We start from the raw sequence: 19,288 nt of genomic DNA, 5'->3' as shown, positions 1-19,288 counted from the left end.
TTAACTGAACCATAGGCTGCCAGTTGCAAAGGGTGTGTTTTCTTTTTCTCGGGAAAAAAAGAAAATTGGTATCAGAAAATGTATCTATAGTAGTTTTAATGTTCTTGGTAGATGAAGCTAATTCTTTTAGAATATATACATAGCAGAGTGGTAAGTAGGTACCAAGAAACTCACTGGATATTTTATTTGTGATCACTTTCTTTTTCAGCTTCAAGAGATATTCAGGAAAAAAAATGAAAAGAGAGAAACAAAAGGAGATGAAGAAAAACGTGCAATGCTGGTAAGAATAATTTATAGTAGATTAAGGTGGGCTTTCTAGCTGAGAATTATTTTATTCTTGTTGAGAAAGAATATTTAAAGTCTGTAACTTTGGAGCTGTCCCTTTCAGGAAAACTTCCTAAAGTTCTTACATAGAAAAGTTGCTTCAGATTTATATGCATCTGTATCAATATTATATCAAATATTGATATTAAACATCTGTGTCTGTAATCACACTCATTATATCATTTTCATCCATATTGTTGTTAACCATGAGATTTGAAGGGTATATCATATAATAGATGAATACAGATCATTATGCATGAAAAAATTTAAAGGTGAATTGCAAAGATTTAATTATGTATGTGAGTGAATTTAGTGGCACTATAGCCATATGAATGTGGAAGCAAAAACAAGGAAATAGTGTTTCTTTGAATTCTTAAAAATACAGGCTCTTCACGGATGAGTAATGTTTTCAACTTATTCTGAAGGTAGAGTTAAGCAACATTTCCCACCATTTTCCTACCAGTTTTCTCTTTGTCCCATATAGTTCAGCCTGATAGTATCCTAGGTTCACATAATAAAAATAACAAACAAGTACTGAGATCTTACTATCAGGGACTGTAGTAGATGATTTGCATGCATTTAACTTGCCAACAATTCTGTTATTATCTGTAATTATGGAAAAGCCAAGATTGGAGTCTAACCTGGGCAGTTCCCAAACTGTACTTTTACCCATTATAACGTATTTTTCATCTGGTACTTACTTAGATAGCAGAAACACAGTTTTGTTGAGATGTAAATGATAACTGTTTCCTTTGCAAACTAGTGGCTCTGTACAGTAGTTTAGTTGGTCTACTTGGAATTCAAATAATTAACTTCAGAGAGTTGCAACATTTTTTATTATTTTCATTGTTGTAAGGATATGTAATAAGTTTTTTAAAAACATGGATTATCTGTAGCAAATGGTGCCATATTCAATCCTAATAGATTAAGTGTGTATTTATATTTATATTAATAAAATCAGATTATCAGGATGTGAAATACCTATTTTTCATAGGATTTTTGACTGTGATATAGTTATCAATATTTGTTGAGCCACCCCCAATATTCTAATTGACAAAGCTTATAGAAGACACTCAAAAAATCAAAGAGCTGATTATAATGTTAGCCAAGGATTAAAAGGAGCATTTCAAGTTGTCTAATTCAGGTCTCATGGTTTTCAAATTATAATCAATAAATCCCAAAGGAATTAACCCCATAATGCCATTTTTTAGAGTATTAGCAAACAACAATGGAGAATTAAATACCTTCAGAAATTTTGTTTTCTGTAGATAACATACTGAACGAGTAAGCAATTATTTTAATTTTGATAGATTAAATATACTTAACTGGATAAACAAGTTGTTAATAAAACATGAACTATGTTAATTAATCTTTTGATATACCTCAGTGATAGAATAGATTATATTTCAGTGGTAGATAGAAATTTAATTTTTTTAATTTAAGCATAATTGAAACAATTTTTACATTAGTTTCAGAATATTTATTTGTTTATTTATGCTACTTCGAAAAAGGAGTTATGGATCTTTCAGGAAAAACACAATACTGTTCTAATCTTTAACATTTACTAAAATACATAAATCAAATAACAAAGGGAGAGAGGAAAAGGAGAAATGATAGCAGACAACCCATATTGGGAAAAGTTACAGTGTCAGCACAAAGCTGGGCTCTGAGCTTTAGGTAAAGTTAATGCTGATTTAATGCAAATAGTTCATAATAGTGATACAATAAAACCTCACTAACTTGGATTAATTAGGGAAAGTCTATCTGAATTATGAAATTTAAATTATATTAGCATACCCTAAATTGTATAATTTTATATGTATATAGGTCAGTGAAGCATTCTCTAGTAAATATACGGAGGAAACTTGTTTTAAAAAACAAAAATAATTTATAAGTAATATACTGTATAATTTGCTTATATGTAAAGAAATGCTTCCTAGAGACATTGATCTGCACAGGTTCTCATAGGTGTTTATCGTACAGTTTAATTAGTGCACCTGAAATTTATTTACATAATTAGCTATTAAAACAATTCCTTAAAACAATTCAGAAATAATTTTTAGTACAGCCTCTGAACTAAACAAACAGCATTCTAAGACAGTACAACTCTCTACAAATATTTTTATTATGTTTAACAACATTGATAATTAGAGGTAACTTATTGTTGATTATTGCCACATTTTAAATAATGCAAATCTGAACTGATGAGATTTTTGAGTTTTTAAACAGTTGATATTTGGCTTATAGTGAAAATACATAGATTTCATTAGGGAGACAGTGTAGCACAGGCTCAGAAGCCAGATTTTCAAAGTCTGAATGTTAGCTCTGTCATTCATTATCTGGGTGACCTTGAACAGGTCCTAACCTGCCTGTGCCTCAGTTTCTTCATTTGTGCAATGGGGATAATAGTAGTAATGACCACATGTGATCGTTACAGGGATTAAATGAGCTAAAACATGTAGCCACTTACCAGTATATGCTTCCGAAGGAAAGAAGGCAACATAACATTTCTGAGACACTCTGTGCTATATCCATTATAAATGTTACTCCCATGTAGTCCTCATTACATTTCTGCCAGGTAAGTATCATACCTGTTTTGCAGATGAGAAAGCCATCTTAGAGAAGTTCATTAACTTGCCTAAGATCACAGCACTAAAAATAGAACAAGATTCCACTGCAGATCTCTCATACCATTTCCACTGCCATGCTGCTACATCTAGATTTTTCCCCTAACCCGTATAGAATTGCTGAAGCATGTCTAAATGGAACTGTGTACTTCAGAGGAATGTTTTACTCAAAGCAATAGTTCTATCAGAAAGTTAAAATGAAAATGGTTGAAATGAGCACAGATTCATTTAATATTTAATTATGAGATTTGAAAACTTTGCTACTCATCTTTAACATTTATCCCACTTGTATTGTGTGTGTGCTCTATATAGAATGTAGCATAATGATTTGCCCTTCCTAATTGATTATTTTGTCGTCTTTTTCTTTTTTCTTTTGCTATACTTGGGTTCATTCTGAAATGTGACACTTCATTTGGCCCTTTGTGCTCTATGTCAGCGTCTTCAACTTTATGGATACCATTCTCCTACTAATAGTGTATGTACAATACTTTAAATGTTCTTTATGTAAATAGCCCTCACTTGTTATACTTATAATGCTGTTTCTTTATATACAGCTATATCTGCTATTGAGAATGTTTAGGAATTTATTGAATATGATAAGGTGCAGCCAAGCCAAAATTTTTATTTCCTTCCTAGATTTATGAGAAGAATAAAATTTACAGAGCAATTGTATATTTTTAACTTTAGATTAAAATAAGGAAAAGCTGAGTGAACAACAGCCAGAAGCTCTGGTAAAATAATCAAAATTTTATATTTTTCAGCAGTTTTTGAAGAGTTAAGTACAAATTATGGAGCAGATTCTCAGGCTATGCTCCTGCAGAACACAGGCATTTTAAGATCTAGATCTTTCTATCAGCTATAGTATTTTCTCAATTCTAATAAAGAGAATATTAATAGATAGACTTTTCTTAGTCATCAGTATTTCTGCAAAATTTTTCTAAAATTTTTGATTCCTGGATACTGCCTGTGGTATATACAGAAGTCTGGTATGATACCTGATATGTTTAATGTATCAGTGTATCATGTTATTTCGCAAAGAGGATTATGATTTTCAGACTCTTCTTTTCTTGAAAAAGTTGAGAGTTCCTGCAAATGATCTTCCAGATATACTTATGCTAAGGTTTCTTCTTCTTTCCTTCTTCCTGGAAAGTCAGAGCTTGTTGGTTAGCCCAGCTACTAAACAACTGAGAATAGGCCATAGCCCCTTTTGTATGTAAATGTGCACAGTTCATTTAATTTCCCCAGGATCCTTAAGTCACTTAGAAGAATCTTTCAAATTATAGAAACTCCCTCTGAGAGAAGCCCTTGAATTCAGGTTTACTGACTCAGTGTCCTGCTGAAAGTGTTATAGTGTCCAACTCTACAAGCAGGTATGCTGTCTCCTATGTTGGAGAGTTAATCAAAATTCCAAACAATAAAATTAACTCTGTCCTAGATTTGAACATACATTGGAGAATGATTCAGCAAAAAATAAACCCAAGTTATCTTGCTTCAGTCACAAGGAATGGACCTAGAACACGTTGGAGAATAAGCCAAGTCCATGAGACCCTTATGAGTGAAACATAATTGATACCTTACAATTACTTTGAACTTTTACAGCAAAATTCACTACTGTTTTCCATTAGATAAAGTCTGCCATTTTCTTAAAGATTTTAATGTTCCTCTATTAATCATTGCAAAAATTTGTAAGAATGTATAAAATGAAAATCTGATTATAATGCCATATGCCCTCCAACACTTAATAAATGTTAATAATACTTGTGAGTTTATTACTTAATCTTCTAATCTCGTGTGTCATTGCATGACCCATTTTTCCAACTGGCATTTTATATTTTTCCTTTAAATGCAAATAATTTTCATATAGATGATTATGCAGTTATTAAACATATACATTCCAGAGTATTATTGTTAAAAGGAAACAGGTACTAACATAGCTCTAGTTTAATTTACATATATAAATTGCAGTCACTCAGACAGTAAGAGAATAATATTAAGCAGATTTAAATTGCCTATTTCATTTATATTGTTTGCTTATTTAATAGGAAAGTAAATATATGATTTTACATTTTATTGTGGTAATGTTTGTTTATTTTTATTATTTAACTGAAGACATAATTTTTCCATCTAAGAATATAAAACACATTTTTTTTTAAACACATATTTTAAGTGGATATAACTTGATGTCATTTTAAACGATACCATCTTATTATTAAATGGGTTACATGACTTTTCAACTCCCTTAGGGTTTACTTGGTTATATATACTGACTTTTTTTTCCCTCTAATAGAATGATTTTTTGTTCAGAAGGGGATGATTATTTTAAAAAATTTAAAAATGGAAGCACCAAGGGAAACTTGTTTAAAATTAGAAAAAAATTCAGTTGGCCCCAAAATTTATGTGAAATACCATGATATCCATATTGCACAAATATATTAGTACAATGTTATATATTAACTGGTAGTTATGTGCTGGTTTCCAAAATTGTAGATCAACTGTAGTGTCAAAGTATCTAATGCGAATACAGATCCTGGAGCTGAATATAACCTAAGATTCTACTATTAGGAAGAAGTTCCTGGTTTCTAGTTCTTTCCTGAAGTTCATTCAGGAAAGGTAGGGACCCTCCTGACTTTGACTATAGAGAGGTTCTGTGGCCTCCGCAATAGCCTGTTAGAAAATTTAATCACTCTTACAGGAGCTTCTGCCTGTATTATGTCAGATTATTTCTTGGTAGAGTGTAAGGTTGAACATTCTCCTTCATATCTATGAAGATAGTTACCTTATAGCCTTTTCTGTTGCAAACAACCGTGATTCTTCCCATATTTCTCATATTCAACTATTGATTATCTTGCCACAGCAATGAAAATAAGTATAAAAAATTCAAAAGAATAAATATTGCAGAGTCAAGTATATTTTACTTTGAAATGCCCCATATGATTTCTTTAAGTGTTTTAAAGATTATTCTAATTACCCTAATTCTGTTGTAATCAGAAAACATGCCAATTTTTATACAGTTTTCAACATGTGTTAAGACATGTTTTATGGACTAAAACAATGTGTTTGAAAAGAATGTGTATTCTCCAACTGGGGGTATAGGGTTATATTGTTAAGACCAAACATGTTAATACAGGTTTTAAACCTGTATCATTAATGTTTTTGTCAGCTTGATCTGTTAATTAGTATGTTAAAGTATACATTACAGTGATAGACTTGTTAATTTCTACTTAAAATTTTGTTATTTTAAATTTTTTATATATTTTGAAGTGTTGTTATTGCCTGATATAAGAAGGCAGATCTCTAGAAATGTTTTTTTGCCTAAAAATCAATATAGTTGTCAAAATAAATATATCAACTTTATTTTTATTAATATTTTATATATTTCTATTTCTATTTTATTTTTTACTCTAATAATGATGCAACTTTCTCTTATTTTTAAAATATACTTTTTAGTTCAGAAATTTACTGCAAAAAAAAAAGAAATTTACTGCAAACAAAATATAAATATAAAATAAAGAATAATAAAAGCTTAACCCTCATATATATCAATAAATAAAACATTGCCACGTCCCTAAATGCCCCTTCACAGGTCTTTCTAGTCATAATCCCTCCTTCTCCTCCAAAAAGATAACCACAATCATTACTTTTATATAAATCACTTTTTTGCTTTGCTTTGGGGTTTTACCACCTACTTAATGCATCCTCCACAATATTAGTTTTACCCATTTTTGTGCTTCATACAAATGGAATAATATTATATGAATTTTTCTGTTCTTGCTTCTTTGACACAACCATCAGGATTGTCAGTTTCATATGCACTGTTGTATCAAATCCTAGTTCACTTAATTTTTTTACTGTAACAACAGTTCTCAAGCATTCTGTTCTCTGGATCCCTTTACATTCTTGAGAAGTATAGAGGACCCAAAAGAGTTTTTATGTTGGTTGCATCTATATTTATCACATTAGAAATTAAAAGAGAAATTTAAAAGTATTTATTAATCTGTTTAGAAATAATAAATTCACAAGACAGATATTTTTTATGAAAAATAAGTTTAAAAATGTAGTGAAGACAATGGTATTTCACATTTTTTTGCAAATCTCTATAATGTCTGGTTTAATAGAAGAGAGCTGTTTCTCATAGATGTTTCTGCATTCAACCTGTTGCAACCTGTTATTTTGGCAACAAATACTATCAGTTGTTGGCCTTGAAGTGACAGGCTCACTTGGTTCATTTTCACAAAAATGCCTGTCAGCTACCAAAGTCTGAATAACTACAGTTTCTCTAGCCGTTGTTCTTGCAAGTAAAAATGACAGTTCATTAAATAAATGACTAGTTCATCCTGCAAAACAAACCCTTGCACTAATGTTTTTTTCTCAGGACAACCATCATACTTCAGAAGACAGAAGTGCTTTATGTATGTTTCTAGTTTCATCACAATAAATATGAAAAATATGTGTGCTCAAAGGTTAATTTTAAAAATTGTAAGTTTTATTCTTTAGCAAGTACATTCTTAAGTAAATTTCTTTGATGTGAGTATATGGAACTGAAGAATGTAATGATTTACATAGAATGTAATGATTTGTCTTTGATGCCATTGCTGTCACTGTACTAAGGCATCAGCAGTTTCACCCACCACACCAGCAATCAACACAGTACCAGAGGCAAATAATGTCTTTATGATACTTCTAAAAAGATATCTTTTATATTTTGCCCAACCTTTTCAGTTATTGTCAGTGAGAAGGTCAGTGCTGTTTACTATCCTGTCATTAATAGAAGTCTGATCTATCTTTTCAGCCTCTCTCCTTATATCCAGATATGTCTTCTTTAAAGCATATAATCTGTGTATTTTATTCGTTCTTTTTTATATGGGTTGATAATTTGTACTTTTTAATTTGACAAATCCAATCAATTTACATTATTGTGACTATTAATTTATTTGGATTTTAGCCATTGTATATACTCTTCTTTCTTACCTTTCTTTTGAATTAACTAAGATTTATTTTTACTCTTTTCATTTTCCTATTAGTTTAGAAGACACTCATTATATTTCTATTTCTTGTATAGTTATTCTTGAAATTTTAATACTAAGTATACTTAAAATAATCAAGTCTCTCACTAGATAAGCTCTATCTTCACCTCTTCCTTAAAAATAGTCTTACAGTGCTTTGATGTCTTTCATTCTCCTGGCAGGGATACTTGAGGTTATACAATATTTTTTTTTTAAATCTCAGAAACTAGATTTCTTAAGTATATAGTATCAGTGTTAGTTTAGAATTACATATTTACCATTTCTTAATCTCCTTTTTAATCTCCTTCTCTCCTAATTTTTACAATATTAATCTCAGAACATATATATCCTCAAGTGATGTTCTTTCTGGAAATACTTTATTTTGCCCTTATTTTTTCCCAGTTGTATTGAGATATAATTGACATATAATACTATATCAGTTTAAAGTGTACAACATAATTTGATATGTATATATATTAGAGAATGAGTACAACAGTAAGTTTAGTTGATCTCTGTCACTTCAGATAGTTACAAATTGTTTTTCTTCTGATGAACACTTTTAAGATCTACTCTCATAGCAACTTCCAATACATAGTACAATATCAACTGTAGTCACCATGCTGTATCTTACATCTCCAGGACTTACTTATCTTATAACTAGAAGTTGGTATCTTTTAACCATCTTCATCCACTCCTCTACCCCTCAACCTGCTTCTAGCAACTACCAATCTGTTCTGTTTCTATGAATTCATTTTTTATCTTTATTTATCTGTGCCCTTATTTGGGAAGATAATTTTACTAGATATATTATTGTAGTTTGATATTTATTTTCAGCAAATTATATCATTCCAGTCTTCTGGCTTCTGTTATTGAAATTGAAAGGTCAGCTCTGAATCTAATTATTTTGTACTTAATCTTGTTTTTCTTTCTACCTACTTTTAAGATTCTGTTTCCTTTCGTATTCTACAATTTTACTACAGTGTATCTGTCTTTTGGCCTTTATTTATCATGAAATTTATCAGGCTTCTCGAGTATGGGTATTGTTTTCTTTCATTAAGTCTTGGAAATTCATTGCCAATATCTCTCTGGATATAGTCTTTTTACCATTTTATCTGTTACTACTTTCTGGAACTTTCATAGACATTCATGTTGTCTTCTATGTGTACAACTTTTTCTTAACTTTTCTTTAATAATTTGCCATATTTTTATCATCACATTGCATTTCAGTATAACTTAGTCATATTACATTCGTGTTCACTAATTTTCTCTCTAGCTACATGTAATATAATACCAAGCTTCAGTGGTTCCATCTTTAATGTCCAGAGGCTTTATTTAGTTCTTTTTCTGATCAGCCAACTAATTTTTGGTAGTTTGTTTTTACTAAAAAAATCCTTTCAAATACAGCTTCATATTCTTTAAGCTTATTAAACTTATTTTATATTCTATACCTAATAATTTCAATATCTGAAGTTGGCAGGTCTTCTATTTTTGTTTATTTGTTTGTTTCTGTTGGTTCTCACTTGTGGTTTATGCTCTTCTGTGTTTAGTAATTTTGTATTTTGAGCATGTATTTGTTGGAATGTGTCTGTGGAGACTCATTACTGACTGGGTTAAGGGTGTGTTTTTTTCCAGGAAGGGTGTGTGTGTGTGTGTGTGTGTGTGTGTGTGTGTTTCTGTGGAAAATTGCAGTTCTATGTAACTTGAAATTACAAGTCTCAGATTATAGTTTTCCAGGCCACAGTTGTCATAATGGCACAGATTATACAAATTTTTTTATTGTTTGTTTTTAATTTTTGTGTATGTGTTTTTTGAGCATCACTAATAGTAAAGACAGTTTACTCTCTGGTTCTCTGGGCTTCTGTTTTGTTTTTGTTTTCCAAGCCTGCCCAATCTCTGAGTATAATCTTTCCCAGATACTAACTGTAAATAGGGTATTTACCTCTTCAGGGAGCCATTATTCTGCTTACCACAGTGATAATATTCCCTTCTTGAAATCAGTCTTCTTTTTTCCTAACTTTGTTTTCTCTTCCGTCTTTCCTGTCTCTCTTCTTTTATTTCCTTTCTTCCTTCTTTCCTTCTGTTTTAGTCAATTCATGTTTTTATAATAAAAATACCATAAACTGAGTGGTTTATAAAGAACAAACATTTCTCATTGTTTTGGAAGGTGGGAAGTCCAAGATCGTGGAACTGGCAGATGCAGTGTGGTGCGTGATAAGGATCTACTTCCTGTCTCATAAATGGCACTTTTTCCCTATGTCCTTATGTGGTGGAAGAAGATAAGGGAACTCCCTTGGGCTTCTATAGGCACTAATCCCATTCATGAAGGCTCTGCCCCACCCCACCTTGACCTGATAATCCCCTCCCAAAGGCCCACCTCCTAATACTATCACCTTGGGGCTTAGGGTTTCAGCCTAGGAACTTTTCAGATCATACCTCCTTCTTTCCTTCTATCATTAATGTCATCATTAATTTCCTTCTGTCATTAATGTCTTCAGTAGAATTCCTACTTTAGCTCAGCCAAAAAGGCATAGGGGATTCTTGACCAAAACTCTACTAATAACAGACTCTAAACCTCGGCAAAAAAATGTGTCATACTTACAGAATACAGTACATTTGAGACATCATTTTGCCTGTGCCATTCATTTTTGAAGTTCTTCTGAACTATCTATGTCTTCTTTTACCTCTTTTAATAAAAGTCTACAACTGACTTAACATTCTAGTAAGGAAGCCTAAAGTTCATGTAGTAATCAAAGACCCTGAGAAGAAGACTTAAGGAACTCTTTGCAAATTTTCCCATATTTACATATCAGAGCATCATAATGTCTATTACATAACCATCACAATGCTCAGTTAGTTATATTTGGGCATCTCCCCTCTCAGTCTCTCCTTAGTCTGTAGGCAGATACTTTGGTTTTGTATCTGCTTTGCATTTCTTGCTATAAAATCTATTCTGATTGTCATTGCTACTTTAAGCTTATTTTAAATACTATATTTTTCTGATATTGAGCTTTTCCACTAGTTTTGCATGTTCTGAAAATTTACTCTCATCAGCTAAATCATTAAAAAATTAAATACTGGCTCCTGAAGAGACACGTTTATAGGAATCTATGACTATGCCAAGAAAATCACTGATATATGAGCTTTTTTCCCCTTAATATAGAAATGACAGTAGTTGCTGTGAGAATATTATTCCTTTTCTCAGAAACTCTAATCTAAAAGAGCATGGATAAAAAACCATATATCAGCAGTTACAGCAATTCAGTTATGTATTCTATCAGAATTTAATCTTTGGACCTAAATATTGAGTGTGAAAGCTTTCAACAGAGGGGACTATTAAGCTGTTATGTTCTAAATAAGATTTTTTTAATTGAAAAAAGTAAATATACATTCTTAAAATATTTTTAAAAAGAAAACATCTTAATCTCACCATTCAGAGATAATCATCATGTTCGAATATATTTACTTCTATGCTCAGAAAGTGTATTTTTTTCTATAGAGATCCATATCAATATAGTTTGTCAAACTACTTTTACCCTTTAATATTTTGTAAACATCCTTCTGATGTCATCCATGTTGGTGTGTGTGCATATGGGAGTGTGTGTGTGAGTGGTGATGGTGACCAGGGTTGGAAGAAGGAAGGAGGCATTACTTTACAAAGTGAATCAGTTATTCCTGTTAACCTCCAAATAGTAGTGTGGTCAGCCTGATTTTCTAGTCCGATAGGTTTAACAACCCCTTTCTTTATCATATACTAACCTTTTCATTTACAATAAAAAATGTATCCACATTGAAAAATATTGAGATAATATTCTCAGAATATTCAATCTAGCTAACATTTATTGAGGTTCTACAATATATTTATATAAAGAGATGAACTTTGTTCTGAATTCAGCTAATTTTACTTTGCTTATAACTCTTAGTTAAAGTTTGTTTTGTTACTAGAGGGTGTGAAGAGTAGATTCTCTGACATATTGCTGCATTTACACTGATTGTAATAAATATTCTACATTTATCTAAGTGGTTCCTGCAAAATAATACTTTATTATTAAGATTTTATTAAAATATAGGCAGTAGGCAGTGTTTTTCTAATTAATAATAATGAATTAAAGCTTAGTTTTTTGAAATAACTCCTAAACACATTATAGTTTTGTTAGTGGCACCAGACTTAAAATAAACACACAAAAATAAAAGTTCTCTTCATCATCAGACACTCACTCCTATGTACATCAGGCAGCATTTTCTTCTCACAAGAACCAGAATACTAAGCCTGAGACCCTGTGAAATCTTCCCTGATAAATCCTGACAGAAACTGCATTTAATTATGTTTACAGAGACCCAAGTTACGCTTGTACTTCTACATTTTCATATGAAGATTAGACTGCACATCTTAATCATGATTTCACCTTCTTCAGATTAGCCAGTTCTGAGACAGAAGCTAGTGTTCTGTCCTTGCGATAGAGTAGAAAGTACCGTATCTACTCACAGTAGACAAACCTACCAAATTGCTGAGTAGCTTTGACTAGTTTAACCTAAACTGGCATATTTCTTTTTGACAAGTTTTAGATTGATTTGAATTTTGTTTCTCTACATGTGAATGTGGTCATTTTTATTCTTTGATGCATCAACATGATATATACTAGGCAATAATAATTGATTTTTAAATTAAGCATAATTTTTATAGGTTGCTACAAGATTACCACAATACTCTCAGAATGAATTTACTTCACATAAGGTGTGAATAAAGTTTTTGTTTCACACTTTCTTAGAAGTTACCCATGTTTCAGTAGACAGCATGGGGAGGGCTGAGGAATGTGATTCTTTTTGACAAAGCCACATTGTATGTCCAGCTAGTGCTTATATACCATTACACCTTTGAAAATACCCTGGGTTTACCAGCAATGTAATATAATACTGTTGTGCACAGCAGAAAACAAAACAGGTAAGCTAATGTGTTTTCTTTTCAAGGTTGGCTAGAAGAGACTTAAAGTGTATAAATTATCATTCTTTGTGACTATTCTTTAGATTTCAGATGTACTTCTTAAAACTTCTACAGGTACTTAAAACAGATGCTGAGGAACTTGTCTCCAGAAGCTATTGGGATACACTGAGACGTAATACAAGCCAAGCACTCTTTTCAGACCTCGCAGAGGTATAATTAAACCTCAACCAGGACCCTGTACTATTTGCCATTTTGTTAAACTAGTCTTCATTTCATTTTAGAGTTATAATGATGAAACCAAAAATAATTTTATATTTTCCTTTTTCTGCAGTAAAGCAATAATTTCTATATGTAAATGGTATATTTGAATATGTCACCTGTGTTGGCAGGGGCTGCAAGATCACCTATAAGAGTCTATGTTATATAATATAATAGTCTCAACTTGCTTGTTGTAGAAAATGTGACTTTCCAACTTAATTAAAAAGAGATATTGTTATTTTTAACTTAAGGATCACTTTAGGAAATTTGAGAATACTATTTTATAGTTTCACTGAATCTTTTAACCTTATAATTTTACATTGTTTCATGAAGTGTTGAAACTTCTAACTTAGTAAAAGACAACTAATGCTTTAGAGTTATGGTAGATTCAAACATTTAATTTCCTAATATTAGTTGTGTGTAGCTTACCAAGAGTGAGTAAGGGAGGTATGGTAGGAGCAGTCAATCAAGGAAGGGAGGATTACTTTAACTTGACATTGTTTTGGGTTGCCAGTGCATAGAAAATTAAAAACAGACTGACTGTTATTTATTATTATTTTGGAATTCCATAGGCATGCACCTTATTGCTGCACTCAGGTGGACTACTTCCACCACTCACTCATCATGCCACTGTTACTAGGGATTTGTCATTTTGTTTTGGGTTTATTTGTTGTTTTTTTTAGGGATTTGTCATTTTAAAAGATGGACTATATGTCTTCTACATTAAACATGATTTCATATATCCTATTAAGAATTTATTAGAAATGACTATCAGTCTTACCACAAAGAACTTTTCAGTAAATACGAAGATATATTTTTCATTTTTTGCATCTTTAAAGCTGGCTTCTCCTTTCGTTTTCTGAAGTTTGACTTTTAAAAATTATGCCTAAAAATATCTAGAGAAGTAAACTGGAACCAGGTGTGACTTCTCTTATCTGTATGTAGTGTTTCTCCAATTGGCATCTCTAGACTGGCACAGGTACTTGGAAATGTTAATGTTGTCAGTTGTGCTCAATTTTTAAAATCCCAAAACAAATAAAGCATTTTGCCCTTTCTCTAATTTACCCCTGATATGTCAATATGATGTAATTATGATCAGTAATTAACCTTTTAAAATCACCTTTTGGGTTTGAACCAGTTTCTTTAGGCATAAAGTGGTAATAGATGTTTCATGTAAGATATTTCAGAAGTACTTAATTCTATAATCATTTATGCAGGCACATACTAGTCAGTGCCTACAAATAAGAGCAAATAGGGACATTGGCCCTAGAGTCCTAGAAACAAACTGGGTCCTAGCTTCAAACTAACAGGCCTATCACTGCTCTCTCTCCCTCCTAGATTGTTCACCTTGGCCTCCAGCCTATCTGTAATCTAATTTAACTCTGCTCGAAATTCTCACAATTAGACACAATCCACTAGTTCAATGTTGAATTTAATTCAAGTCTTGGGAGGTTTAGTATTAGAAGCCTAGTCAGTTCTTACATACTCAAAGATTATAAGGTAGGCATAAGACCTTTCAAAGATGTTTATCATTCTGTCAGAGGTTGCTGGAGCTGGCTTTTATGGCTCCTAGAGTTAATTCTGTACATGTCTTCCAACTCAACATCCGTAATATCCTATTGGTACTTGAAAGTGGCTATGAAAGAAGTATTAATACCATAGAAATTGGCAAACACTACAAATCAGGCTTTTGTTTTGTTTCCTAAAGAGCTAGTTTACTAGCATATCATGGGCTATAATCAATCCACACTATAATCATAAATTACAAAATTAATTAATGAATTGATTCAAACATCATGAAAGTAAATCTGATAGAAGAAAGAAGAAAACAAAACTTACATTGTATTCTAAAGTAAAATAATTATTTGGAGATTATCTCTTACTACCCTCCCACTTTAGAAAGGATAATTGAAAATTAACCGTAGTTGAGTTACAACTCATTGAAATTCCTTATAGGTTACTACTAATGCCACCATAACATTGAATTGCTTATAGTAGAAGTATTTCAGGATTCAAATTGATTCAGAAGGAAAGCTTAGAAATATATTTGATTTCCCTCCCCTTTGCCCTTAGATAGAGTTCAATAAAATTATTATCCCATTGTAATCAGTAAAAATAGGTTGAAAGATTATCTTAAAATCTGTAATATTTTTACATACTTTTTAATTCCATGTAAATGTATCTGTCTATTTTATTTTTGATGAAATCATTTGACAACAAAGATAAGGGCCTTTCATGTAAATGGCCCATGGGATTTTTTTGTGGATTTTTCTTGCTTTGTTATGAAAACACCTGAATTCCTTTTATTTTAACAATGGACACAAGAATCAAAGGGATAAAGTCTCTATTTTTGTCCCAACTCCCCTGTGATTTAAGTTATATAACACTGTTAGGATACTAAGGACACTGGTATGGTTTTCAATGACTCCCAATAGTGCTCTGTTTCATTGAATGGGGAGAGAAAAGTTTTCACCATTTCCATTTTCTAATTTTTTTTTTCTAATGTCAAACTGTTACTTATGCCTCTGTGGGTCTGGATTATCTGGATAAGTGCAACCTAAGTCTAATAAGATTTTGATGATGAAAGACTGTAAACGAAGATCTGCTCTGCTCAGTGGGCATGAGAAAAGCTGAAAGAATGAGGTCATTATAGAAAACCTGTATAAAACAAAGCCATCTCATTTCACTGTGTTAGATTTTGAGGTAAAGGACATCACTGCACTAAAGGAAAACATTTCATAATTGTTACCTGAGTTCACTAATTTTGGGTGTTCCTGTGACCTCTTATTTGAAGGCATTTTTTGGTCAGATCTATATAACACATATGTAGTTTCAGTTAAAAAAAGAAGTAATAGTGTGCCATGTAAAACTTTTTTCCACTAAGCTTCAACATTATTATCTTTTCTGTCTTGTCAAGTCCTTTTTCAACTGAAATATATTGATTTGGCAAAAATAATAATAATATTTGTTGAGCATGTACAATATGCCAGTTAGTGGTAAATGATTTAGATGTGTTACCAGATCCTCACAACAACACTTTAAGGTAGGTACTGTTGTTATTCTTGAGGGTAATAATATCCTCAGAGAGATTAACTTCCCCGAGGTCACTTCGTTAATAAGGAGAAAAGTCAGGATTCAAAGGCAGAATCCTTGACTGGCTTTGAGCTCATCATCTTAATATGCTCACCACACCAGTGTTTATTTGTGAAGTAAGCAACTTTTCTAAAACGCCATGGCCTCTCTTCTGATTTACCTTATCTCTCCCCCACATTCCACCCCTCCAGCTTCTAGATAGATACCCCAGTTCCTAATGTTGATTTCTGATTCAATGGAACCTCCAGAGCTCTTGTGCTCCATTAGGCATGCCTTCTCAAATATTTTCTTCCCAAACTTACTTAAGCTTGTTCCATGGATAATAATGGACTAGGCTTGATTATATACAATCACAAAAGACTGTTTATAGATCTCTCTTTTTTTCCCAAAGGTCTTAATGCTTTATTCCAAAGCATCTTATATGCCAATATTAACATTTATATGCTTCATTTAAACTCATAGTCTAATTTTATCCTCAAAACCATGATCATAGATAGTTTTATGCCTATTTTACTGATAAGGAAACTAAAGATTATGAACTCAGGCATTCTGATTTTAAATCCTCTTCTTATAGCAGTCTGTCTCCTCAACCTAAAGCTATTGTGAAAGTAATAGTGTCTTTTGAGCACTACTCAAAATTATCCTAGTCTGTTGTCATATATAGAACACTGAAAGGTTGGCACCACTAATATTCCTCAATATCCATTATAAGCTTGTTTAGGAGGCATATTTAAAAGATAGTATGTGACACCTGGCTTCCAGGTTCTGTTACTTTCTCCCTGGCAATCAGATCTTTGAAGAAGTTATATATATTACAGGGGAGGAAGTATATACACACACACAAACACATTTATATATATGAAAAATACTTGGGACCTGTCAGCAAACTAAACTAAATAGAAATCTTTCAACCCAATTATAAGAAGGTTATATGCTAGAGATTACTTAGGAAAATCCAAGCTAAACAAAAATAAATAAGACTACACAATTTACTAAAGAGCTTCAACAATTTTAGATAATTTAAAGTAGAAGATACCCTACATGTTGGAGGTTTTAAGAGAGGCCTAAGTAATCAAAGTAGCAAAGGGACCACTTAAGAAAAACAAGGATTAAAAGAAGGCATGTAGGAGGGAAAAAGCCCAATCACAAGATGTCTTTATGATGCCAAATTAGTCATTAGAAGTTAATAATATTTGGTCTAGGGAGAAGGAAATACAGATCCAACAAATGTAATGAAGGACAGAATAGCTATCTTTATGAAAGATTGGGAAGAGAGCTATAAGAAATCAAAAGATTACCAAGAGTTAGTGTGAAATGGGTAAGATGAAGACTTTTTGTCAGAGATCATAGAACACAACTTACCCTTTGTAGAGAAATAAATACTTTTTACTTCTGTTTTCTGTGAAACAGAATACTGTCCAAGAAGTAACATTTCAGGTATGTACCTTTGAATGGACATTTACAGCTAATTTTTTAATACAGAAAATGCTAGTTATTATTAAGCCTCTTATTTTTCTTATATTTCCCAGGATAATGTATGGGGGAGAGTTATAATCATTTGAATTTTATGATTTTTGTACCTGAGTTTATAAGATAGATATGAGTTAATGACCAAGTGAGGAAGGAAGGAAAAAAGAGTAAGGAATGGAAGAGGAGGGAGGAAAAAGAAAGGAAAATCTATAAAGCCACATTAAAGGAAAGAAGGACTACTTTCATAGGCCATTAAACTTTATAAGGACTAGAATTAAATGATTTTAAGAATACACTTGTTGGAACCTCTGGAAGTCCTCTGGAATTAATCTCTTATCCATTCAAAAAATAATGTAAGACTTTTAAGGAGTTTCTCAAAATACAGTATCTTCTGTTTAAAGTATCATAAATATGGAATACAATAGAAAAGTATCATGCTCAAAGGAAACTATTTTGTGCAGCTTAAGACCATTCTTTTGTCAGCCCTGTATATTCCATACATCTGAAGAATTTGCCTCTTTTGAACATCCTTTAAAAAAATTGATTTTTTAGGTTGATTAGGAAAATCTGAACTAAATGACATAAATGAAGATAAAACATTTAGATGATTACTAAAAGATTTTAATTATTTTAGATAATTTAAAACACAGATATCCTTTTTTTTTTTTTTTTTAAATTCATGAGAGACACGTAGAGAAAGAGAGAGGCAGAGACACAGGCAGAGGGAGAAGCAGGCTCCATGCAGGGAGCCCGACGTGGGCCTCGATCCCTGGTCTCCAGGATCACACCCTGGTCTGAAGGCAGCGCTAAACCACTGAGCCACTCAGGGATCCCAAACACAGATATCCTATATACATACTTTGAGGTTGAAAATTGAAAATATAAAAAAATAAAAATAAATAAAGAAAGAAAACTAATAATATAGTCCTATCTTTAAATTTTTTTGAGGATAAAGATAATATCAGTCATATTTCTATTTTCAAATATTGCACTTCATTTTAACTGCAATGGCATTTATTAGTGCAGCCTTAAGCTTTTCATTCTAATGTTAATACATTCATGTTCTTGGCATTTAAATGTTGATAAAATTCTTTGAGATATATTGGGTATCCCTATTCTGTTTGTTTATTGCAGCTAACCTTTAAATTGTGATTTTTTTTAAGCGTGCTGATGACATTACAAGTTTAGTAACAGATACTACACTGCTTGTACACTTTTTTGGAAAGAAAGGAAAAGCTGAGCTCAACTTTGAAGATTTTTATAGGTGAGCTTAATTTTGTATTTGTTTTGAAAAATGTTAAAATGCTAAAGTCAGTGGTCTTTAGGAATAATCTGATGCAGAAACACTCACCTGTTTGCTGATTTCATCTTTTTTTTTTTTTCATCTTCTTAACTGAAGATTTTCTAACAAGCATTTCCATCAGTACCTGTATACTAGTCACTATACTGATAAGTATAATGGGAGGTTACTGAATGATAAGAAATGCCTGGATATCTGGATTGGTCATTTCCTGATATTCCTAAGAAAGTATATTACCAACTCTGTCTCAGCAAGCCATAGTAATAAGCATGGA

The 19,288-nt window shown here is 31.7% G+C and overlaps 1 protein-coding gene across 4 annotated transcripts in view; it reads left to right on the top strand.

The window, feature by feature from the left end:
* MICU3 (mitochondrial calcium uptake 3) overlaps window positions 1–19,288 on the top strand; it is a 95,356-nt gene that overhangs the window by 61,273 nt on the left and 14,795 nt on the right. For 3 of the 4 annotated variants that reach the window (XM_077848941.1, XM_077848939.1, XM_077848942.1), the window contains 4 exons: window positions 209–280; window positions 3,388–3,426; window positions 13,008–13,103; window positions 18,878–18,978. In XM_077848941.1, the coding sequence (XP_077705067.1) occupies window positions 209–280; window positions 3,388–3,426; window positions 13,008–13,103; window positions 18,878–18,978 (308 nt within the window). The remainder of the gene's footprint in view (window positions 1–208; window positions 281–3,387; window positions 3,427–13,007; window positions 13,104–18,877; window positions 18,979–19,288) is intronic. The other variant, XM_077848940.1, reaches the window with a different exon arrangement.

Source organism: Canis aureus, chromosome 15 (genome assembly GCF_053574225.1).
Source record: "Canis aureus isolate CA01 chromosome 15, VMU_Caureus_v.1.0, whole genome shotgun sequence".
In the NCBI taxonomy this organism is placed as follows: Eukaryota; Metazoa; Chordata; class Mammalia; order Carnivora; family Canidae; genus Canis; species Canis aureus.
Note: the sequence above shows the minus strand (reverse complement) of the source record. Positions and strands in the feature narration are given on the sequence as shown.